This window comes from Ambystoma mexicanum, chromosome 5p (genome assembly GCF_040938575.1).
Source record: "Ambystoma mexicanum isolate Mex_15411 chromosome 5p, UKY_AmexF1_1, whole genome shotgun sequence".
Lineage (NCBI taxonomy): Eukaryota > Metazoa > Chordata > Amphibia > Caudata > Ambystomatidae > Ambystoma > Ambystoma mexicanum.
This window is the reverse complement of record NC_090930.1, coordinates 504,623,558-504,648,326: the sequence shown is the minus strand read 5'-3', so window position 1 is coordinate 504,648,326 and position 24,769 is coordinate 504,623,558. Positions and strand designations below refer to the sequence as shown.

Genomic DNA, 24,769 nt, shown 5'->3' with positions numbered 1-24,769 from the left:
AGAGAACCAATAAATGTTCCACGACCCCACTCTCCCTACTGTCTTTGGCAGTCGAGGCCAGGCCACGTGTTCGGCGAACGCCGAACAACCTCCTCCGTCGAAGGCACCGCCGTCGGAGATCTTGATCGGCGGTGAACAGCTTCGCAGCTACGACGCCGAAGGAGGGATGTAAGTAATAATATAAGTTAAGAACGACCAAAGGTCGAATAAAGTTTTTGAAATGTCTCTCGAGGAGCTCCGCGTAAAGGCGACCAATATCTGGGCGGAAAAAAACAATCTGAGGGACCTCGACACGTGAGGGATTGTGGGTACACTGCACGTCACTATAGGGATAGTGTTACAGACATGCCTTGTCGACGTCCCTTTTCGACTACGAAAAACAAAATGCAATACTCCGCAGTGACCACTGGATGTCGGACTATGCACAGCATGTGATTCTAAGCAGATTAACAAACATCAGAAAATATATATATATATATCATAATTTTTCTTGCACCAAACATTGGCGCAAACTCGAGCCGCACTCCCGGGATGCTGTGAGTAATTGCAGAGTAAATCAAAACGTTCGTAACAAAAGCCAGCTGCACCGTCGCTCAGTTTAAAAAATCTTCTTTATTTCCATACAAAATTTAAAAGTTCCATGTGGAAACCTCCAGCTCAGCAACACAAAGGAAAACCTCAGAGATGACGCGTTTCGCTACAGCTTGTAGCTTGTTCACATGAATTCAGTTTTCCAAGACACAGTATTTAAACCCTCCCCCTACAGTTTGACCTTCAAAATAAAGGTAGGACTAAAATTAATTCAGTGCCCTCTGCCTATTCAAGCTGTCCGCCATTTTTAAATAGGTTCAGTTACTCAATATAACATGGAGACTGGGTGTTAAAATCAATCAATATCGCATCATTATTATATGTGCACATGTTCTTTTTATAAAAAAACCCCAGTTTCAACAAATGGCAATTCGAATCTAAATTCGTATATTTATGAATTTGATTGCATCTGAAGGTTTCTTAGAACACATCTAATTCTCCAGCCCAAACAGTGGTTTGTGAATATCTTCCGTTAATGGGGTGTGGAACCAATGCCGTATCCCTTCGGATCTATGACTTATGGTACATAATTCATCCCTTCAACGGGTACGGTTACCGCAGAACTGTAATACGATGCATAATGCATACAATCTCATTTTTACCACGGCATACCATTACTATTATCTGCCACAAATTGTTATATACACCTTTTGTTAGAGTGACTGGTGCTGACAAGAAAATAATGAAAACACCCAATCATGAACATCTCCCTCATCTAAGGCAGGCAGGCATGCTAATTTAATATGGCTCTATAAGGGGGTAGGATAACCTGAGTCTAAACATAATTAAAAACAATGACGCCAGTGGAACCCATCTGGCGGAAAAAACCCTCTTTCATAGGGGGAATTCTAAGGGAAGGCTTAACAATCTTCAGTGCATAGTCATTTTACTGATTTTCCAGGAGGGGGATAATATAACATCCCAGTGATTTATTCGCCCAAGAAAGTATAAAGTTCCTCATCGATATTATGTCCCGATGGGAACTTGCTCTCGAAATCAATGATGACTCTCGTTTCTCCTTGTCTGAGCAGTTTCTCTCTATCTCCTCCCCTTGGTCCAATCTTCACTTGTTGTAACCCCATAAACGAAAAGTCACTTAATTTTCCTTCATGTTTCTCCCAGAAATGTTTGGCAATAGGGTATGAATAGTCTTGATTTTTGATGGCTCTTATATGTTGCTGTATTCGAATCTTAAGTTTGCACTTGGTACTGCCTATGTACCACTTATTACAAGTGCATTTGAGTGCATACACTATGTACTCTGAGTCACAGGTTATTCTGTCCACAATGGAGATAGTTCGCTTGAGTATGGGGTGTAGAAATGTGCTGCACTCCTCCGCATATTCACAAATCTTACACTTTCTACATTTGTAGAAGCCATCCTTCCTACTGCTTAGCCAAGTGGGCTGCTGGGGTATGGTGTCAGGTGGCATAAAACTACTTACTAGTTTGTCTTTAATAGATTGACATTTTCGGAAGGCAAAATTGGGATATTCTCCCAATGAATGTCTCAAGTCCGGGTCCACTATCAATGTATTCCAGTGTTTGCGTATGATGCTTTTGATATATTTTGCAGATTGTCCATACGTCAAGATCAGACGAGTTGTAATTTCTTGATCCGTACTAGGTGTCTTACTGCTACGATCTAGTAGCAATATGGACCTCTCGCATTGACGTGCTTTTAAATAAGCTCTCTCGATGATTCGTTTGGGATAACACCGATTTTTAAAACCCCAGGCTGTGATTTTACTCTCATCGTCATAAGTGCTGAGTTCCGAGCAATTTCTTCGGAGACGGATAAACTCGCCGTACGGAATACTCCAGATTAAATTTTTGCAGTGGGCACTGTTCGCGTGTAATGGGGCATTTGTTCCTGTTGGCTTGCGGAACATTTTCGTTTTTATTTTCCCCTCATCAATTTGGACCGTGACATCCAGAAACACAACTTCCTTGGGACTGTGAGTTTCGGTGAACTTTAGATTGTACTCATTTTTATTTAGATGTTCCACAAAGTCCATCCAGTCCTTTGGAGAGCCCTTCCATATGATGAATAAGTCATCAATGTAGAGTTGCCACATGATCACCTTATTCGTGAACTTTTCGTTACTTTCCTTCCATGCCTCATATTTCTCCCAATACCCCATTGTGAGATTTGCGTATGACGGGGCAAAAGTCGTTCCCATCGCGGTACCTTGCTTCTGTCTATAGTACTTTTGGTTAAATAAGAAAACATTGTTCGTCAAGCACAGATATATCATGGCCAAGATCATTTATATTGAATGAATGCTTGCATGTAAACCAGTATGTTCATACAGGCAAGTAAACTCGATTTGATTGACCAATTGTATTTGAGTTTATACCATTCTGGTGATCTCCTTGGGGTCTAAAGTGGCTATTCTTTGAAATAAATTTCAAATTGCGAAATACTGTGTGTACTTGCCCAGAATTGTTGAGTGGGACTATATATCTGGGGGCGTTAAATCACTCATGTTGTCCTAGCTGAACCTATAAATCAACCTATCCAATAGATAATTCTACACACACCCTCCCCCATCCACATAGCATTCCCATTGGTATTACTTCTAGTTTATCACAGATCGCAAAAGCTTTGACAAATACATTGTCATTTGAAACCAAGACGTCACGTTTTGTGTCTATATAAAGTATTTGTATGACAGTCTTTTTTTATGAAGGCTTCATTAACTTGATACTGAACGTATTGATCTTCTCCAATATGTTAAATGGAAAGGACCACAAAACAATAATATAGTGGGATGTTTATGGTGTACCACAGTCATGCTTAAAAACACGTTTATTTTAAAGTTGGAAAGGACTACATGAGGGACTTCAACAGCAGTTGAAATGTCCTCACCTTGATGATCAGCACCTTCAATCTTGTGGAAAGGGAGGGGGTTTTAAGTGCAGACAATCAGTGAAAACATACATGTTCACATGCAAGTGGTTTTCTTCTCCACTGAAAACCCATCTATTTGCTAGCAGTAGATTGGGTGCATGTGCATAACCTTGAGGAACAATGCTTAGCGAACAGTGGATGGTTTAGGACACCTGGCAGGTGTAGGGGCCATACACATTTATTGGCTCAGATGGTAAAATACCAGTTTGCTGGGACTGGTTACACCTTAGCAAAGAAAGGGTATATGCACTCTTGATTGGTACACGTGTTTGGGTATAGACTTAAGTAATTTTCCCGAAAATTACTGACAGGGTCACCCACTGTTGAACACAGTCCCATCTTCAATCAACTAACTGCTCTGCTTTTCATTATTAGAATGGGTATACGTTTACTATATGGACTCATGATTTGCTAGCCTGAATTTTATTTTGCATTAAACATGATTTTATAAAAAGCAAATAAGGAAATAATCATGCACTGCATTGTTTCCATTCACTTTTTTAGGATGGGAGGAAGAGGGATGATTGCGGGGAAGGCGTTGTTCAACAACTTGACATGTCAACAGATACGCAATTTCACCAACATAAGAGAACAGGACCAAATGCATCAGCGGCAACAAGAGTGGATGCAGCACAACACTAGCGAAATAGATCCCAGTGCTTTATGGACCGCAGAATAAAGTGCCCATTTAAGATCCATGAAGGAACAGAGAGAAGCACTTGAAACGTCAAAATAATTGCCTAGGCTCATAGCGATTGTGCCAAACTCAGCCTGCACATTCGGCATATCTCATCTCATCCCATCCACACACCCACACTTATTATTTTGATGGCCTTCCCTCTGTCTTAACCCATATTTAACTTTGTTTTCATTTTCAAAGCAAACTATCACTTTTGCTTCAGATTAATGCAGTCACCAAAGTAGCATTTTATAAATTCAGTCTTCTTTGTCTCAACTTACAATGAATACATGTATTTACCCTACAGGTAGCATAATAACGTTTGGATATATAGGTTTAACTTTTAAAAATATGTTGGCCAATGTTTGCTTTCAGATGTTTTTCTCAATTTTTATTAGTTATTATGCTGCGTTCGTGTTGTTTTTATGTTCTGTCTTATGTTTTGTACAATTTGTTCAGCACAATAAAACTGGCTTCTGTTGGTACTTTGCTTGTGCTCAATAAATGCGTTTACTACTACCAATTACGGCAATAGGCCCACAGTTGGAACATTGCTGGCTACAGCAACTCTTTTTGTGAAGGTCTACATCTAAGGAGTAGTTTAGAAGAAGACGTTTTCACACATAACGACAATCTCGTCATTGGCCCCTCGCTGATGACCAAATTAAGTGTTAAGGGCTATGACTTGCCTAGTAAGCTATATGTTTCCCGACACTTGCTACTTGTCACAGTCCTTCAAAACATTAGCTCCAGTGATTTTAATGCTCAGCTTACCCTTTATTCTACCTGGGCTTCAAAGAACTATTGTAAACGTTACAGGTGTGTGTCTTGCAGCATATTGCTCTGGAACTACCTCTGCCTCAATCTTTGTACTTAATATTAGAGAAACACCGGCTTTTCCACACATTTTGGTAATGACCCATGCTCTCTGGTAGGTATTTGCAGCAAACGTTAGTCTCCAGTGCCTGCAATACAAATCATCTCACCCGCTCTTCTTTCATGCCTTACTATGTAAGAGTGGGAATTGTCTATCATTTTACTAATACTATTCTAACACTTAATTCCCATTACGTTTTTGGAATATCCACGTCCCTAAAGATTGATGATGCTACCCTGTGCCATACTTAAGTAAAGTAACAGTTTCAGCAAAGAATCTCCTTGCCCATCACTTTTGTAAAAGTGAAATCCACTGAGACGAACAAGTTACTTCTTACCTGGTAACGTTCTTTCGATGGGATGTTCCTGCGACATATTCCTCATCTTTGATAGATCACTTCCAGCTTGCTGGCCTCGGAAACATTTTTCAGTAGAGGGCGCTGCGCGTCGACGTCCCTCGAGTCGGTGTCCTTCGACAGCCTCCGTATCGGCGCCAACATCATCATGCGTATAAATAGACTCGCGCAGCGTCCGTTGCTCAGTTCCGTTTTGTAGCTTGGAATTATCTGTTCATGAATTGGTTATTGACCTTGAAGGAGCGTAAGCTGCAACCACAAGGGAAGTTTCACTGAGGGGATGGATGGGAGGGGCGATAAGGAATACGTCGGAGGAACATCCCATCGAAAGAACGTTACCAGGTAAGAAGTAACTTGTTCTTCGAAGGGATTGTGTCCTCCGACGTATTCCTCATCTTTGATAGACTCCAATAGCAGTGGTGTGTAAACAGAGGTGGGAGTAGAATTGTCATATTCCCTTTTAAGAGTGAACAGAGTGTAACACAGCTTTGCCAAATCTAGTCTCTTGACTAGAGGAGGAATCCAGATTGTAGAATTTAGTAAAGGTATGCGCGGACGACCATGTGGCAGCTGCACATATGTCTCGAATCGGTACCCCTCTCTGGAGGGCCAAAGAGGCTGCGATACCCCTGGTTGAATGAGCCCTAAGATTTTGAGGAGGCTCTTTCCCTGCCAATTTGTAACATTCTAGAATGGCTAAGATAATCCATCTGGAGATGGTCTGTTTTTTAATTGGCAATCCTAGTTTGTGCCCTGTGTAACCTATGAATAGTTGGTCTGATTGTCTGATCCTAGCCAGTCTGCTGATATAAAAACTCAAGGCTCGCCTTGGATCCAGCCTATGTAGCCTCTCTTAATCTTTTCCTGGATGGGGAGGAAGATGGAATGAGGGTAAGGTTATTTTCTGAGTGATGTGGAATTCAGAAACCATCTTTGGGAGGAAATTAGGCTTCACTTGTAGGACAACTTTGTCCTTGTGAAAAATTGTATGAGGAGGTTTACAAGATAGGGCTTGTAATTCGCTCACCCTCCTGGCCAATGTCAAAGCCACTAATAAGACAGTTTTAAGGGTGAGAAATCTTAACGAACAAAAGTGGAGTGGTTCGAAAGGAGTACCCATCAGGAAATTCAAAACTAAATTTAAGTCCCATAAGGGAACTTGGAACGGTCTCGGGGGGGATAGACATTAGTTAGCCCCTTCACAAATTGTATTACTAATGGTAATTTGAAATGTGATGGCTCCTCTGCAGTGCGCTTGAAGATCGACAGCGCTGCAAAGTAGCCCTTGATTGTACCAACTTGAAGACCTGAATTCGCCAAATAGAGTAGAAAGGATAGCACCATTGGTGTATCACATGAAAAGGGGTCAATATTCTTTTCTCTACACCAGCTGCAGAATTTGTTCCAACGGCAGCAGTATAAAGTTTTTGTTGCTGGCATTCTGGCTGAAAGCAACACCTCCATGATGTCATCTGGGAGGTCCCAATCCTTGTATCTCAACCTTTCAGAAACCAAGCGTGAAGGTTGAGGGTTCTGATGTCTGGATGGAGAACCTGACCTCCCTTCTGTGAGAGAAGATCCTCCCTGTGTGGAAGACGAATTGGAGGGCAGATTGACATGTCCAGAAGGTCCGGGTACCACGTTCTCCTGGCCCAGTCTGGGGCAATTAGGATCATAGTCTTCTGGAATCTTCTCAACCTCCTGATCATCTGAGGAATGACAGGGACTGGAGGAAACGCATACAGAAGTGGAAACTAAGTCCACTACGACGCGTCCCCTAGAGCTCCTCTTGGGGGAAATTCCCTTGAACAAAAGTGATCGCACTTCCTGTTGATACTGGTGGCGAACAGATCCACTCGAGGGGTTCCCCAAAGGGCGAAGATCTCTTGAAGGACTTCCTGAGCTATCTCCCACTTGTGAGAGACTGTGTTCTGCTTGCTCAGAGCGTCCGCTGTCAAGTTCTTCTCTCCGGCTAAGTGAACTGCCGATAGAAAGATTCCTTCTTGGATTGCCCAACACCAGAGCTGCATCGCCTCTCTGCACAGAGGCAGTGATCCTACTACACCTCTTTTTTTGAGGTAGTGCATGGCCACTGTGTTGTCTGGCATTATCAGGACATTTTTCCCTTGTACAGATGGCAGAAAAGCCATCAGCGCTAGTCTGATTGCTCTCAGCTCTAACAGGTTGATATGTAGTCTGGACTCCGAAGGAGACCAACGACAGCTGATGGTCAAGTCATTGGCATGGGCTCCCCACCCCGTGAGTGAGGCGTCCGTGACTACTGTCATCTCCGGTCATGGTTGCCAAAACAGTTCTCCTTTCAAAATGGTCTCCTGACAGGCCCACCACTGAAGGTCTCGAGCCACCTTGCCCGGAACCTGAAGGAGATCTGTCATTCTCCCTGAGAATTGCGACCACTGAGTTCTTAGTGCCCACTGGAGAGATCTCATTCTCAGACGAGCCTCTGGCACAAGGAAAATGCAGGATGCCATGAGGCCTAGCAACCTCAAAACGTCGAAGGCTGGGAGACGTTGGGCATTTTGAAACTTTGTGACCATCTGCAGAATATCTTGAGCCCTCACCTCTGGTGGCGAGGCTTTTCCCAGGGAAGTGTCCAGGACCGCTCCAATGAACTGGAGTCTGTGATGGTATCATCTGTGACGTCTTTAAATTGAGGGAGAAGCCCAGTTTGTGAAGGAAGTGGCAGACATAATCTAGTTGGATCTGAGCTTGTTCCGAAGATACTGCTCTGATCAACCAATCGTCTAGGTAGGGGTAGACGTGGATCCCTTCCCTCCTTAGACTTGCAGCAACTACCGACATTAGCTTGGTGAAGACCCTTGGGGCGGAGGTCAGCCCAAATGGCAGTACTCGAAATTGATAGTGAGAGTTGCCAATTGCGAACCTCAGGTATTTCCTGCGTTTGAGATGGATTGGCACATGGAAATAAGCATCCTGAAGGTCCAGAGATATCAGCCAGTCCTGAAGCTGAAGGGCCTGAAGGATCTGAGAGAGAGTTACCATCTTGAACTGGTCCTTCCTGAGGAATTTGTTCAATTCTCTCAGTCCTCCGTCCTTCTTCGGTATCAAGAAGTAGGGGGAATACCAACCCTTGTTCCTCTCCGCTACAGGTACCGGTTCTATGGCACCTTTCTCTAGCAGGTCTAGAATCTCCTGCAAAAGGAGCGGATCTGGAAACTTCAAAGAGTTGTTCCCCGGTGGATGACTCTGAGGGGTGCGTAGGAAAGGCAGGCAGTAACATTAGGCAACTGTCTCCAATGCCCAAGCATCTGACGTAATAGCCTGCCATTCTGTCAGATGTTGAGTTAACCTGCCCCCTACTGGTGTTTTGTGAGGAGTCCTCAAAGCGGTTTAGAAGCGGCTGATGCGGATGCCGAGGGTAAAGAGGCATCTGCGGCTTTTGTACTTTTAACCAGTCCACCTCGGGTGAATTTCTTTTGGCCTCTTTAAGCCAGCTGTCCCCTTCCTCTTCCGAATGCGGAATAGAAACGAAAGGACCTACCTCTCCAAGAGGTTCCGGAGGGGTGATAGGGAGTTTGACGTATTGCAGCTCCAAGGGATTTTGCTGCTGCCTTAGAAGTTTGTAACTTCTCTAGACTGTCATCAGCCTTTTTACCAAATAAAGAAGAGCCATCAAAGGGCATATTCAATAGTCTGGAGCAAAACCAGACTTTCGTAACCATGCAGACCTGCGAATTGTAGTACTTGCCGCCATGGCCCTGCTGATACTGTCAGCAGAATCAATGCCAGTTTGAAGGGATTCGCACATTGCGTCTTTACCATCTTTAATGATGTTCAGGAAAGCTTCCCTTTCTTCTCCTTCCGGGAGGCAGTCGGCCGCTGATGAAGCACACTCCCAAAGTGTATGGCTGAATCTTGCAAGCGTACAAGTAGCACTAATGGATTTAAGTGCCATGCTACATGCAGAAAAGACCTTTTTTGACATAGCATCAAATCCCTTGTCATCCCTGTCTTGTGGAACAGTAGTGTATGCAGATCTACTGTTCGATGAAGTTGCTGCTTGAACAACCAGACTCTCTGGAGTTGGATGTTTTGACAAATATTCAGGGTCAGACGCAGATACCCTATATTTGGCAGATAGCTTCTTGTTAACTGCCGGGATAACCTCAGGAGTTTCCCAGTTGGACGATATTTTCCTCTGCAATGCAGTATGGAATGGAACCACAGGATCTTCCTGTGGGCCTTTAATCAAGATGTCTGTCAGGTCATCTTGTTGAAAAGTAGGTAAAGGTGTAGACCAACCCATTAATTCTATCATTCTGGCCATTAAAGTTCTATAAGGGGTCTCAGCATGTTCCCCTGGGTCTGGTTTGGCAAATTCTGCTTCTGGGGAAGTATCCAACCCACTTGCATCATGCAAGGAATATTGTAAGTCCTTCAACCTATTTTCTTCAGAGATAAATTCCTCTGGTACAGGTGTGGCAGTTCTCTACCACCCAAAAGGTCTTTCCTGATCAGAATCCTCACCTTCTTCATAAATGGAGAATAAGACATTGAAATAATCTGACCTTGGAAAAGGCTTCAAACCCATTTCTAAATAGAAGGGGCTACGCTTGTGGTAACTGGTTGATAAAACGTCGACGCAGAAGTCAAAGGCTTTGAAGAAACCGAAAAAGGCATCGAAAAGGTATGAAGCGACCTCGAAGAACTCAAGAGGATCGGAATCCTACTCGGAGTCGTCGAGGTTATCGACGACATTCGAGGTCATGATGGGAGCCCTCGGTATGACTATTGACTGCGAGGTAGTTAGTCGTAGGTGTCTCCTTTATCGGCGTCGACCTCGGCGTCGATTCGACTGATCTATGCGTCGACGGGCCCTTCGATATCTGCGTCGATGACGCAGATTTATGAGTCGAAGGGGCCTTCGACGAAGGCGTCGATGACGCAGTCTTACTGCTTTTTCTCAAGGGTTCGGAACGCTCTCGAGCAGTTTCTTTCGCCGGGTGCAGCTACTCGCGGCGTTTTGACTTTTCGGGTCTTTCACCCAGGGTATCACCTTTAGCCGTCTCCGAGGGGGTCGAGGCCGCTTTCTCAAAGACGCCAAGCATCCTTTTTCAGAATTCCCCCCACTTGGCTGGAGAGCTATGTTTTGTGGGGCAGGTGACCCTTTCAGGGGAAACAAAAGAAGAAGAGGGAGATCTTTAACGCCTCTTTTTCGGATGTCTGGATCTCGAAGAATGATGGGAATTACTTTGAGACCTCGAACGAGAATGTTTACCGTGACGGCGAGGAGACGAATGTCTCGACTCTGCCGAGGAAACTTTCGAAGGAGTTTTAGAAGTTTTAAGAGTCTTACCTCTTTTTTAGCTTCCCCTTACGCTCCTTCAAGGCTTTCGCCAACATGGACTTGCAGTCCTCGCATTCTGAACACTGGTGCTGCGATCCCAGACACCACAAACAGATCCTGTGACACTATCTCAACACTTTTTGAAGCCGGACTGTGGTGTCGAAGGTTCAGATTAGGAAGCCATCAAAGCGAGTAAGAAATACTCCATGAATAAGTATAATATACTTTGAGTAACGAACTGAGCAACACGATTCCGAGGCCCACGAAGCACGGAAAAAAGGAACTGAGCAACGGACGCTGCGCAAGTTTATTTATACGCATGATGACGTTGGCGCCGATACGGAGGCTGTCGAAGGACACCGACTCGAGGGACGTCGACGCGCAGCGGCCTCTACTGAAAACATTTTCCGAGGCCAGCGAGCTGGAAGTGATCTATCAAAGATAAGGAATATGTCGGAGGACACAATCCCTTCGAAATTCATTTTACTTCAGCAATGTCTGTTGATAAGATTAGGAAAAGGGCTGGGAGCCTTTTACCTTGAATTGAACACACACCAGAGAAGAAAAAACATTAGCATATCCCACGCTCATTGCGCCATTCCAATAGCAATGGAGCCCATTAGGCATTGGGCAAGAGGCACTGCCACTTGATACCTGATCTGATCTGTTTTTGCGTGACTATTAGTATCCGCTTTGAAAATGATAATTCATCGGCCAAACCAACACTGGCAAGATTTCTTTTGGAGGATACAGTAATTTAACATTTTTTGACAAAGAACAGAAAATAAATCCCTTAAGAGAACATACCATTATGCAACAATCTAGTAAGGCTTTGTGATCATAGAGTCTTGCTCAGCATCCTCTAAGACACATTATCTATATAGCAGCCCTGATGCAAATACATAGCCAAGATTCAAACATGATTTAAAGATGCACAATGTGTTACATACCTTTGAACCAGGAGGAGCTTCCAAGCCTAAAAAAGCATATACGGCATTATTTTCTCTGGCATCAAAGAAACTATCATAATCCTAAGAAATTAGAAACAAAGGACATAGTTGGAGACCATTGATGCAGACATTTTGTAAAACAGAACATTTATTATTTTTTAAGAAATCAAATGTAGCCCCCCACCCCGCCCCCCTGTATGTCCCCTAATGTGTACATTTATTTTGTGCCCGTTTACAACAGTGAGATTTTACTTGTGTTGCATATTTCAGCAGACAACATGCCATCTGAGATGTAGAAACCCAGCCCGATAAATAACCATGCTTTAAAATGGCTTCCCGAGAGGGATGAGACACACTGGTAATTTGAAGAGGGAAAGGTGTGTGCATTCATCATTCCGTGTGAGTTTTGTGGGGCCAAGAGTGCTTTTCGGACAGAAACTTGAGCACAGCTTCCTGCTATGAAGAGTTTCAACTGGTCTATTTTAGTACCCAATGTTGCCTCTTTTGCCTGGTCTCAGTCAAAACAATGACAAAAATGGACAAGCTTTTATCGAGGATTCCCTTTATCCACAAGTGACTTTCTTTATCCATGTTTGGAAAGGAGGGAGAGAAGGTTACAATAAAATTAAAAAAAATGAAACACTCTTTAGCAGGTTACAACAGGAAACGCTGAGGAGAATGATAGGGTGGGTTGCATGGAATGTTAAAGGATATTTGTATCGTGCACTATCACCACCGGAGTGGTCCCCTGGCGCTCTGGTGGATCTGAAAAGGAAAGGGTATGAGGGTGTGGGGGATGAAGTTAGTGGGAACGAGCGGGATAAGTGCAAGAGAGCAGTGATGTGCTGTTGGCAGCTTCAGTTCAGTTAACACCGTTCGCTGAGCTTGGGATGCTTTCTGTTCGGTATCCGTCATGTGCTGTTTCTGCGAAGCTATGTGTGCTTTGTTTTGTTGTTGCGGTGTAGTGAAGTTTGTGCGTTTGTTGGTGCTTTAGGGTTGTGTTTGATTAGAGTTTGAGAGGTGTATGCATAGGGGTTTGTTTATTTTATTATATAGCGCGCCTGACCAAGTGGTGAAATTGTTAGTGGATTGGTTAATGGCCTTGCCATCTAGAAGTGATGTGTGCTGAATTTCTACTTTCTTTCTATATGTTCTGCGTGATTATCTCTGCATTTCTATCTTGATCCTAAACTGGCTAACATTCACAATCCTGTCTACATGACACCTGCAAATATTCACTATTAAATTCAGATGAGGCACTGGCCCTCCTTCAAACCTATCTAACCTCTCTAGATGTGAATCAAGTAAGTATTCACAGTTCCGTCTTAATATGGTAATGGTAGTATTCCCAATGCAGTCTAGATGTGGCAGTGGCTAGTATTCGCTACTCTTGTCTAGATGTGGTACTGGTCGACATTCACACTCCCGTCTAGATGCGACGCAGGCCAATGTTCATGACTCTGTCTAAGGGAGGCACTTGCCAACATTCACAGCTCCACGAAACAGTGGTATTGCTAACCCTCGCAATCCCATCTAGATGGGACGCAAGCTAATGTTCACATTAGGTATTTGCTATCATTTTCAATTTTGTCTTGGTCCGGCGCAGGCCAATGTTCACGATTCCGTCCAAATGTTGTCCTTGCTATCATTCACGACTCTGCCTGGGTCCGGTGCAGGCAAACCTTGCCATGTCTGTCTAATTGTGGCACTTGCCAACATTCACAGCTCTATCCAAGTGTGACACTTTCTAATGTTCATGGAGTGGAAAGGTTTTAGGTAGTGTTGGGCATGTATGCTAAATCGGTCCTTATGGTGTTGTCGTGTGTGTTCTATTCTACCCAGTGTAGTCTCTTTGTTGTTGTAGGAGTTTCCTTAGTCGGTTCTGGGTGTTGTATGCACCATCCTATATTCTGTCAATCTGTTCTGTGTGTTTCCTGTTACATTGTTTAGTTGTTTCAGTTTGGTTCCGAGGTGTTGAAGAGCCAGGTTTGTAGGAGTTTTCAAAATTTTAGGTGGTCTTTCGTGTTTCTTATTTCTTTTGGGAGGTTGTTCCAGGTTTTTGCTGCCAGGTGGGAGAAAGAAGAGCCCCCTAGTTTTTTCTTGAGGTATGATTTTGGTTCCAGGTGGGTTTCATTGCTTGATCTAAGGGGTCTGGTTGGTTAAGAGGAAAGGGTGACTTTAGATTTAAAATAAACTATTTGTCCGAACAAAAAAACAAAAATAAAATTAAACTATTTGCCAAAATATTATAATGATGACAACCAACCTTTTTTCTATGCCAGAATTCATGCAGCCCATCGGTCTTACAGATCAGGGTGCTTTCAGTCTATACATTCTTCACAAGACTAAAATCCACCTCTTCCATCTTGACTTCTGACCGTTTATACTATGCCCTTTTCTATTTTATTTACTCCAATTCTTCCATCAGCAATCCTCGATAGCTGACCCTTTTCTTTTTCCAATCATATCACCAAAATTCACCATCTGGTGGCCCCCCTTACATTATAGGTGACTGACAGAACGGCATCTGGTGAAGGCAGGATAGTCTAATAATACAATGTAGGTAATTCTTTTTCTGACAGGGACGGCTGCTAGTAAAACACCCCCCAAGCCCTGTTCATGATGTTCCATGCCAAAATCGAAGCACACTCATAGCCTTTGATGTGACTGTCTGCTAACTTCTCCAGTAACTGCCCTGCAGTGGCTGCAAAGCAGGCACAATGATCGAATGTGCCTTCCTGAACAGCTGCTATGACAAAGTTTCAACAGGCAGAGGGTAGCCTTTCATCATATGCAACCTTGGTTGAATACATACTTGTGTACCACAGTTGCCTGGTCGCAAGGTAAATTGTAAATATGAGCCATGTCTAGTTATGACAAGGTAGCTGCTGAGGTTACCCAATTATACAGTGACGAATCACCATATGTCGTCACTTCTCCTCTGGGGGTGGGGAGAAGCCCCTTTCCATGAGGCCAGGGAGGTGAGGCTGCTACCCGATATTCCTGATGGTGGTAATCAGCAGATGGATCTCACGGGGAGGGAAGCCCCCTATGGAAATAGTGACGACCTGGGACGAACATGGTATTCTCATAGCCCACCTTCCTCACAAACCCATGCCAGTACCATTCCCTTTGATCCCATGTGTTTTTATTACACTTCCAGTATGGGAAGTACTGAGAAGAGGAAGAGCAGGGACGATACAAGTAGAGTTCCCCTTCACTGAGTTAAGATACAGAAGGACTCCTGAGAAACTTATGCATTTAGTACTGTGAGGAACAACTACACAAATAGAGTTCCCCTTCCTAATACCAAGACAAAGGTGAAATAAAATCCTGGAAGACTGACCCACTTTGTACTGAGACGAGGAAGATGTAATAACTATCACACAAATATTTTAGCACGGCTAGAACAAACATAGGAAACACCTACCTGAATCCTTTCCCTGAGACTATGACGAGAATGAGGAAATACCTAGAAGTCCCTCCGCTGACCGGAACGAAAAAGTCCAGGCCAGGGGTGAGCCCTCCAGGGAAAACCCCCGTAGGGGAAAAAACCCTGTGCCGAGAAGAGCTGCTGGGGTTCGAGGTGTCCAGATAGCTGCTCCCCAGGAATGATCCGGATGATATGGATGATACTTCTCAATGTCATAAATGATCTTCGTGCAGTCAATAAGGACTACTGGAAACGGGTAACAATATAAGAGGACATTAAAGTTTAACCCACATCACATACATTAACTAATAAGTGGAGTATAAGAGAGAGGAAATGGGAGGCTTACCCAAAACTAGCAAAAGATAAGCACTGAAAGAGGAAAGGTGTGGCCCCCGATCTTAGACCCGGGAGGTTAGTAGGAACTAACCAGAAGACTGTGAAAAAAGCAGAGAAGTATGAACCAGGTAGAAGAGGGAACTGAACTGACTTCCTTAAGATACTCTTGAGGAATTTTACCCTCGGAGAAAGATGGTGAGAAGAGCTCCGCTCTGAACGTGGGTCGGAGAAAATAGCTACGAGAGACGAATTGAAGCTTTTGCCTGAAGGAAAACAGGGAATGAGATCTACGTATGAAGCCACAAGATCTTTCACCACTATATAATGATAGAGCAGATGGGAAGAATACGAAGAGACGTACCCGCTCAGTGAGCGTTTGTTGTCAAAGGAGACGTCTCCGCCATGTCGTGCAGGCGGAAGAATTCTGGAGCGATGAAGGGATTCCTTTGCAGATAGCTAGGGGAAAAGATTGGGACGAAAGCCAGAACAAGCGTTAAAGTGCCTATCAGGACAGATGAGCTAGAGAGCTGATTCTAGGTATGGCAAGGAGAAGTAGTAAGTAGTTAGTAAACAAACTCACGAAACGTAGCTGGGCTCTGTGGAGAGTAGCAACGCGCTGAACTGCCGTTGCTGTCTCATGATAAGCGTTGCGTGCGTAGGGGGGCGTGGCCATGGATAGGTCGGTGACTGCTTGCAACACTAGACCGCCGCCTGCAGTACTGAAATCCAACATGTTACAGGAAGGAGACCGGTAAAGCGCTGCCAGATCGCTGCGCCATGTCCCCATCCTGACGGTGTTTATTACAGAAGAGCCACGGAGTACTAACAAGTGAACCGTGGAACCAAAGTGAGAAGTCAAATGAATATCGACTTGATTGGTGCATAAAAAGTGAGGAAAGGCCCAGACATGGGGCAACCCCTCCCTTGAGGAGCCGCAAGAGTCTTCATGGACAAGAAAAGCAGGTGGAAGCCCCTTGACACGGACAGTGAGAGTCCAAGGCCCGTCCAAGGTGTAAGGACCACACGGCCAGCAGGTGGGCTGCCACTCCGGGCACCCCCAAACCCTGGGAAGCGTGTAGTGTGGAGAATGAGCTACGGGGAAGCCGAAGATGACTGCAGAGTCATTGCAGACGGAAGGAGACTCTAGAACACAGCCAAATTACTAGCAAGGAACCGATACCCGCATAGACCAGGTAAACAGGTACACAGGTAATCAGAGAGGTATTGCAGGTCCGGGAAGACAGCGGTACGATAGTGATTGGGATAAGAGGGTCTGGGACACCAGAGCTGTGGGAGAGACGGCAGAGTGGACATGTGCTTGGCAGGAGAGTGAACCAAGCCAACAAAGAAAGAATTGGAAATCAGTAGTGCGAGTCTGGGATCTGCAGTACCTGGGAGAGAAAAAAACCAGGTGGGCTGTGAGGGAAGAAGAGGACTAAGAGAACGTGGGCTAGGAACCCAAACAAAGAGGAGGAAAGGATCCTCATATGTGCATCTTCATTGTCACAGTGTTAGTATCTGTGTTGGGAAGGAAATGAACCTCTCCCACCCCAATAGGCGCTTTAGAGTAAGGTGAATCCCATAAATACACCTGCGATACGCCACGAGTGCGTGCTAACAGACCCTGCAGAGGCAATATTATGCGAAATATAGATGCTTTGACTTCGTGCGCACATATAAGTAGACATTTTAGTAGCTATGGTAGAAACATTCGGCGCTGCATGGCTGCGCGGTAAACTGACCCAACGAAGAAAGCTGAATAGGCGCAAACACTGACAATAGAGAGACCCACGCTGTTAGCTTGCATAGAAACTCTCCTCTGTTCTACAACTGTTGCCAATACGAGTTATCCTGAGAAATAATGTGCCCTGCAATGCCACAAGACAGTAGCACGCACCTCATAATGCACGTTCATCACAGCCAGACCAAAGCAGGCCTCCGACCCTTTACCCAGCCAACCACGAGTTATGGCACCCACAACTGTCCCAGCCCAAGCCCCCTGAATTCCATGATAGCAAGTGACCCCAGACCACCAACCATAAACCCACTGGCCATAAAAGATCTAAAAGAACATGACCAATCCACTTTATAATGACAAGATTTATAATGCGAGGTACATGGTGGAATAAATTATAGTCCAAAGTGAGGGTGGAAGCCTTGAGTGCGGATATCGCGATACAGAATGAGTGAAGGATGTGTGGGTCGGCGTGATCTTAAGCCTCCCCCTGTGCCAGTTTCTGAGCCTCCCAGGTGCACATCATAATGGCATTTATAACACGCCTATATACAAGTGTTTCAAGGCGTGACGAGGCAAGGGAGGGGGAACAGAGGGAAGACAGACAACGATCCTACTAGGCCAGGTGTCATGCAGATTGCGCAAGTGCATGGGAAAGGGAAGGAGAAAAGTGCAAGGGGGGGCAGAATAGTGCACTACATGGGGTAATAAAATAAAGTAAAAGTACGGCCAGCACGTGGCAAGTGCAAGGGTACGTGCAGACATCAGGTGTCAAGTGCTAGTAGTTGGACTGTAGGGATACAGAAAAACAGTCCACCAAGTGCGGGGGTTGCCAGGAAGGGCGGGGGAGGGGACCTGGGCCCAAGATCATAGGGTGGCCAGGTACCCAGTGCAGTTTCAGCATCAGCCAGGAAGTCAGCAGGGGAGAGGAGGAGAAAAAGCAGAAGCAAAGAGAAAGGTTTTGAGGTACTTCCGGAACCGGAGATGATTCTCCTCAAGTTTCAGGGAGGCTGTTCCAGAGGGAGGCCCCAGCAGTCTACCACCAACTCGTTGCTTGGAGAAGCGACTGACCCGGACGGAGTTGGAGGCGGTACATTGTTTTACATAGTAACTAATTGCAAACTCGACCTTAGTTCCTTGGAGATGAGCCCAGCAGTCCCCACGTGATGGAAGATGGACTGACGAGGCTGGGACCAATGGCCTGCCATCTCCTATGGAGTGGGCTGACCATGTGTAGAGTCTCACCAACCAGACACATGGGTTTTTACTGTATATGTTTATGTCACAGTTGACGATTAGTTTCCTTCATAACATTCTGCTTGTACCATTTTTCGGCAGAACGTTCTTGAGCAGCAGAGTTCATTGCAGGCATACCAATTTTTTGTGTGATAAAAACTGTTTATATTTGTAAAAATCTTTTTCCCTAGCATCAGTGGGCATGCATTCATCTGGCAGGAGAGTAAATCAGACCTATACTTTGTGAGCCAAAGATGGCTGACATATACAACCTGTGAAAGGCAGCAGGAATGAAGACATTCCCAATGGCGCCGAGAGCTATGTGTTGCACCTTTCTGAAAGCCTGTCAAAGGCCAGGGGAAGGAAGACACCCACCAACCCAGTCGTTGAGAACTTTGTTTTGATACCTTAGAGATGCTGAGAAAGAGGGAAGAGTGACATTCCACCTGGCATTGGGAACGTGGTTTTTGTAAAGTGTACAACCCTACAGAAAGGATTAGAAAATATGTTTTGTGCTAGTTGTGTTGGGATGCATGTGCAGATTGCTGTCCCTTCCCAGACTATTAAGATAGCAGAAAATATAGTAAAATATGGAGAATGGGTGCAGGACGGTGTTGGGGGTGGGGGGGGCGCTTTACGGATGGGACTAACTGGCGGGAGAGGGAAATCAAATAGGGGGAATTAATCAGTAGTTTTGCAATGGAATCATGTAAGATACATTACAGATACGGTAATCATAACAAAGTAGTGTTGCATTTAAAAGTGGCCTGAATTCTCGCAAGCTGTGTCGAAGACAAAGAACGAGACCTTATTTCTGGCTTGACCATCACATTTCAATTCCCAGACATGCCAAGAAACGCGCACGTACACCCACATCAACTAGACCTTTGAACAATTAGGCAGGAATGCGTGCAGCTGAACAGGCGAGGGGCTGCGGCCTTGCAGGAATGTCATACTCTCGGGAAGCGAGGCAGAGATCTTGGGTTGCTAAAACATTAACTGAACTAAGATCTAAAACACTAGCGCCCCCCATAATGATGATCACTCTATTTTAACTAGCAGATGTGCAGGAAATGGGTCTTAAATCCTTAGCGAACTGGATTGATTAGTGGAACACTAGGTTTACTCTTAGGGAGGGGAAAGTGGTGAACATGATCTATGGTTTGTGCCAGGGAGAGCCAAGATTTATGCCCATACAGTGGGTTAGGCATGATGGGGATGCCAACGTGTCTGGGATCAGAAAAGGGTTGCTTTGTTTGCAAAGACCAGAATGACCACAAAGTCGACTGCTGAGTTCATGTTGATAACCAGGTATACGTCACGTGGTTAGGATTAAAAAGGTAGGGTGGTGCCATTTGAATTTAACCAATTTTGCAGTATTTCAAGATGGACAAGGACGTTACCCAAGTGTGACGAAGATGGGCGAGAAGACAGCGGAATCAATTGGAGATTGGGCTATATGTAAATATTAGCATGTATGTAGGTGACAATCCATGCGTGTGGGGGATTAATACTGTATATCGAGTGCATCATATGTGGCGATTTTTGAGTTTATAATCAGAGTCTTGCACTGAGGACAGGAGAGCTCTATGGCAGTGGATTCATAATACACTGTCACCTTATTATTTTGTATACAAACTAAAAGCTCTTGTCTTTATCGAAAAAGGGTGAACCTAGCGTCACCCCCATACGAACCGATTGTGTTTTTATCTTTTATTTTTGTGATGGTTAGTGGTGGGCAGAGGAAGCCCAATTGTGGTGCGACATAGGTAGTGTGTGTTTGTGTTTATGTGGGTGGAAAGGGATGGTGAATGAGGGTAAGTGAGGGACATAGGACATGTGTATTGGGGTGAGGTACGGTTTGTTGGGGCGGGGCAGGGGCGTTGTTAATATTGTAATACGTCGGCGGGGGGCGGGGGGTGGCTACAATGGAGCCAACAACCCTGTTGGAATACATGTGTAAAGCCCTTCCTTTGTACCGAGATAAGATTCTCAAGTACCATAGGGAATGGGTTGTGGAAGGGGGGGATATTTAAACCATGGCCAGAGCAGGGGACAAATAATAGGGAGGTATTGAGTCATAGATTCACATTTGTGACAGCTAAATATAAAGAGAAAATTGAAAGGAAGTATTAGAATTATGGAAAATGGTGGAAGACAGACGATGGGCATACAGATTGTTTGAGGACGGTATGTGAAGTGATTACTCTGTGTAGTACAACTGCTACTGTGGCTGCTGTCCCAAGTTCCCCTGTGGCCCATACTGAAAAAGAACAGTGCACTCCCGCCCCCGTTACACGCATTCTCCGTCAGATACTCAAATCCTATGCAGGTTTCTTTGCCCACCACAGCTCCCCCGCCACTTCCGTCGGCACAGTATCAGAATCTCCCTAACGCCATGGCGTCAACCGCTGCGAGGGGTAAGGGATCTGAGGGAATCAATACGAAACCACAAAGAGCTGATAGAGGCATTGAGGAAGGTGGAGGGTGAATTGGCGTGATTAAAATTAGAACCAAGGGATGGACAGCAGACTTCTGTAGGGGTGGATGAATGGAGGCCAGGAGAGATTTTTATTTCGGATAGCACAGCTATCCAGGACGTGCATATAGAGAAAGAAAGGGAAGATAGGAGGCCAGAGGAAAGTATGAAGTATGTTGTGGCATGGTCGGAGGAAGAGTTTGATAATAAACACAAAGGAGAAGTGGAGCGGGATACAGTAGATGAGTTGGAAGGGGAAGAGCAGCTACCCATGATTTCCCCACAAGTATAAAGTTTGTGAGGACCCAGGTTATGAAATAGGTTTGGACGAATGGCAGTAGCTAAGAGATTGGTGAGGGAAGAAGAAAGTTGGGAGGACAGTAGGAATGCAGTTTCCATCACTATATAAGGGACCGGGGAGAGCACAGTATAAATCTTGGGCACATATGGACAATAAAAACCTCAAAGACACGCCCGTCCCTCACAGATGGGGCGGGTAATTGGATGAGAAGCATACAGCAGGTACTACCTTGGCCGTAGGAGATTTGAAAAGTTTGTTTGTGTCGATTCTGTGAGATCAGGCTGATGACATATGGGCTTAAGCGGGTTTCCTGGGTGTGAAGTTGGGTGATGACTGTCATGATGGGGCACTTTTTAATGACATAGGCCTCAAGTATGGGCGGCACTACGGCGTGTGTACCCAGATACGCCCGACATCCTATTGATTATACAGAGAACGATGCGGGATAAGGACCCGGCCCAATATATATTACATAAACAAGAGATGTGGCAGGCTGAAATAGGAGATTCATGGGATCGAGCAATTCAAATTTTCTATTTTGTGGTCAAAAGACAACTCCCAAAGGAGGTACAAAAGGTGCTCGATAAGATAGTGGGGACTGAGGCGAAGGGTTGGGCGGGGATTCAGTCTTTTATCCACCATTGTAAACAGTCGAAAGGAAAGGAGAAGGAGACTGCAAGGAAGAAAGAGAAAGAGAAAGAGAGAAAGAGAGAAAGAGAGAAAGAGAAAGAAAGAGAAAGAGAGAAAGAGAGAAAGAGGGGGAGAAAGAGAGAAAGAGAAAGAGGGGGAGCGAGAGAGCGAGAGAGAACCTGCAGAAGGACATAAAGCATCTAGGTGGATGTTAAGGTCTCAGAGGAGAGACATTTTGAGTAAGCTCAACATGACCATCATGTTTACGGAAAGAGGCATGGTCTTGTTCGACACCCGGCATCAGATTTGTTCTTATACGGCAGTACCATAACACTTTGCTCATTACCACAGGTAGCAAACAAATACTGCTGGGGACCTTCCGAGTTTTTGTTCAGGCCTTCCGAGCCCCAGGAGGTAGTTGACGGAACCATAACTGAACTCGATACAGAGTGAGCTCTAGTGGCAAAAGACACAATTGTGTTGATAATAGTTCATTCAAATAAAGGCTAGCGACGTACAGTTTGTGCATTGACCCGGCCATTCCAATGAAACAGTCTCAGATGAGGACTTATTTGGGAATAGAGAAAATGAGGGGGAAATAATATTGGATGTGTGCATCCCATGTTATTGGTAGTGAATGTTCCCTCTTTGCTTCTGCAGATTTGTCTCAAGTACCTGATAAGTTGTGGACGAGTAATCTGCATGATCTGGCCCTTTCACAGAGTGCTGCGCCAATCTGTATTACCTTAACATCCGGCGCTATACTGCCTCAAGTGAAACAGTATCTTTTATGAAAGGCAGCAGAGGACGGAATTCCTGACACTATAACGGCCCTTTTGCATCAGGATAGAATAGAACCATCTAACTCGCCCTGTAATACAGCTATTTATCTGGAGAAGAAAGCGAAGGGGGCAGGTTGGAGAATGATTCAGGATTTAGGCCTCCTTATGACATTGTACAGATAGAATTTCCAGTGGTTCCAAATCCTGCTACAATATTAAGCAATATACCTGTTGAGGCCACCCATTTCACTGTGGTGGACTTGAAGAATGCTTTCTTCTCAGTACCCTTTCATCTTGATTCACAGTATCTTAGTAGCGTTTAGGTCTGCTAGGAGCCAATTTCAGCATCCTAGGCTTCCTCAAGGGTACTGCGAGTCCGCAAGCATCTTCAAGAGTGTCACATGAGGATTTGGGCAATATTGTTGTTCCCAGTACTATAATTCAATATTTGGATGAGTTTCTGGTATGTAGCACTACAGAGCATCAGTGCAGGCAGGACACTATTGCTCTGTAATAGCTGTACAAGGTGGACAGAGCAAAATTGCAATACTGTCAGCTGAGGGACAATTGATTTCAGTGAACAGTAAAAGAGTAACTCCAGAACAAGCAGCAGCAATACGCACTACCCACCAGCCAGTGGCGGTTAATGATATGCAGACATGTGTTGGCTTGTCTAACTACTAACTACTGTAGAGCATGGATATTGGACTATACGTCATATACTACTTTTCAGGAAAAGATGTCATCTCTGTTTTACCTTTTTTGCATTCTGATGAGCAAGTGACTGCTATGTTGACACAGCACAGTACGATGCGTCATAAACCTTTGGCCTATTACAATGGTATGCTAGACTCTGTCATGCAAGGACAGTTTCTTTGTGAACAGGCGTTGGCTGCTGCTGCCTTCGCCATTGAGAAATCTGCAACGATCCTTATGGGTTGTTCATTAACATTGTATGTGGAACACTCTGTTTTTGCAATACTAGAGAGGTCCAAATCTACCTGGACTTCGCAAAGGGCTTCTGCATTTTAATTGATTTTCTCAAACCTATCCATTCATATTGTTCGTTGTAAAACAGTAAATCCATACTCCTTTTGGACTGAACCCATTACCGACGATGACGTGCATGACTGCACTACTTAAGAGGGCCATGAGGATGGTATTCCCAAGGTATGTCATTATGCCTTGGATGACGGAGAAGAACAAGTTACTTCTTACCTGGTAACGTTCTTTCGACGGGATGTTCCTCCGACGTATTCCTTATATTTGATAATACGTTTCCAGCTTGCTGGCCTCGGAAATTTTTTCTGTAGAGGGTGCTGTCCCTCGACAGCCACCGTATCGGCGCCGACGTCACCATGCCCATAAATAGCCACGCGCTGCGTCCGTTGCTCAGTTCCGTTTTGTAGCATAAGAAAAGTCATGCCCGAATTGGTTATTGACCTTGAAGGAGCGCAAGCTGCAACCACAAGGGAAGTATCACTGCGGGGTTGGGAGGGGCGATAAGGAAAACGTCGGAGGAACATCCCGTCGAAAGAACGTTACCAGGTAAGAAGTAACTTGTTCTTCGAAGGGATTGTGTCCTCCGACGTATTCCTCATCTTTGATAGACTCCCATAGCAGTGGCATGTAATTGGGAGGTGGGAGTGAGAATGCTATGTATCCCTTTAGGGATGGACCGAATGTAATACGGCCTTGCCAAATCTGGTCTCTTCAGCAGTGGAGGAATCCAGATTGTAAAATTTTGTGAATGTATGTGCGGACGACCATGTGGCAGCCGCACATATGTCCCGGACCCGTACCCCTCTTTGGAGAGCCGAAGAGGCTGCGGTACCCCTGGTTGAATGAGCCCTGAGATTTTGGGGTGGCTCTTTCCCTGCTAGTCTGTAACATTCCAGGATGGCCAAAATAATCCACTTGGAGATGGTTTGTTTTGTTATGGGTAGTCCCAACTAATGACCTGAGTATCCTACAAACAGTTGGTCTGCTTGCCTGATGCTAGCCATTCTGCTGATGTAAAAGCTGAGAGCTCGCCTTGGGTCCAGCCTATGTAGCCTTTCCTCCTCTTTCCCCGGATGGGGAGGAGGGTAGAACGAAGGGAAGGTCATTTTCTGAGTAATATGAAATTCAGAAACCACCTTT

General features: G+C 44.9%; 1 protein-coding gene across 1 annotated transcript in view; it reads right to left on the bottom strand.

The window, feature by feature from the left end:
- Nucleotides 1-24,769, bottom strand: part of SH3BGRL (SH3 domain binding glutamate rich protein like) — a 525,471-nt gene that overhangs the window by 164,433 nt on the left and 336,269 nt on the right. The window contains exon 3 of the mRNA XM_069612914.1: nucleotides 11,696-11,776. Coding sequence (XP_069469015.1) covers nucleotides 11,696-11,776 — 81 coding nt within the window. The remainder of the gene's footprint in view (nucleotides 1-11,695; nucleotides 11,777-24,769) is intronic.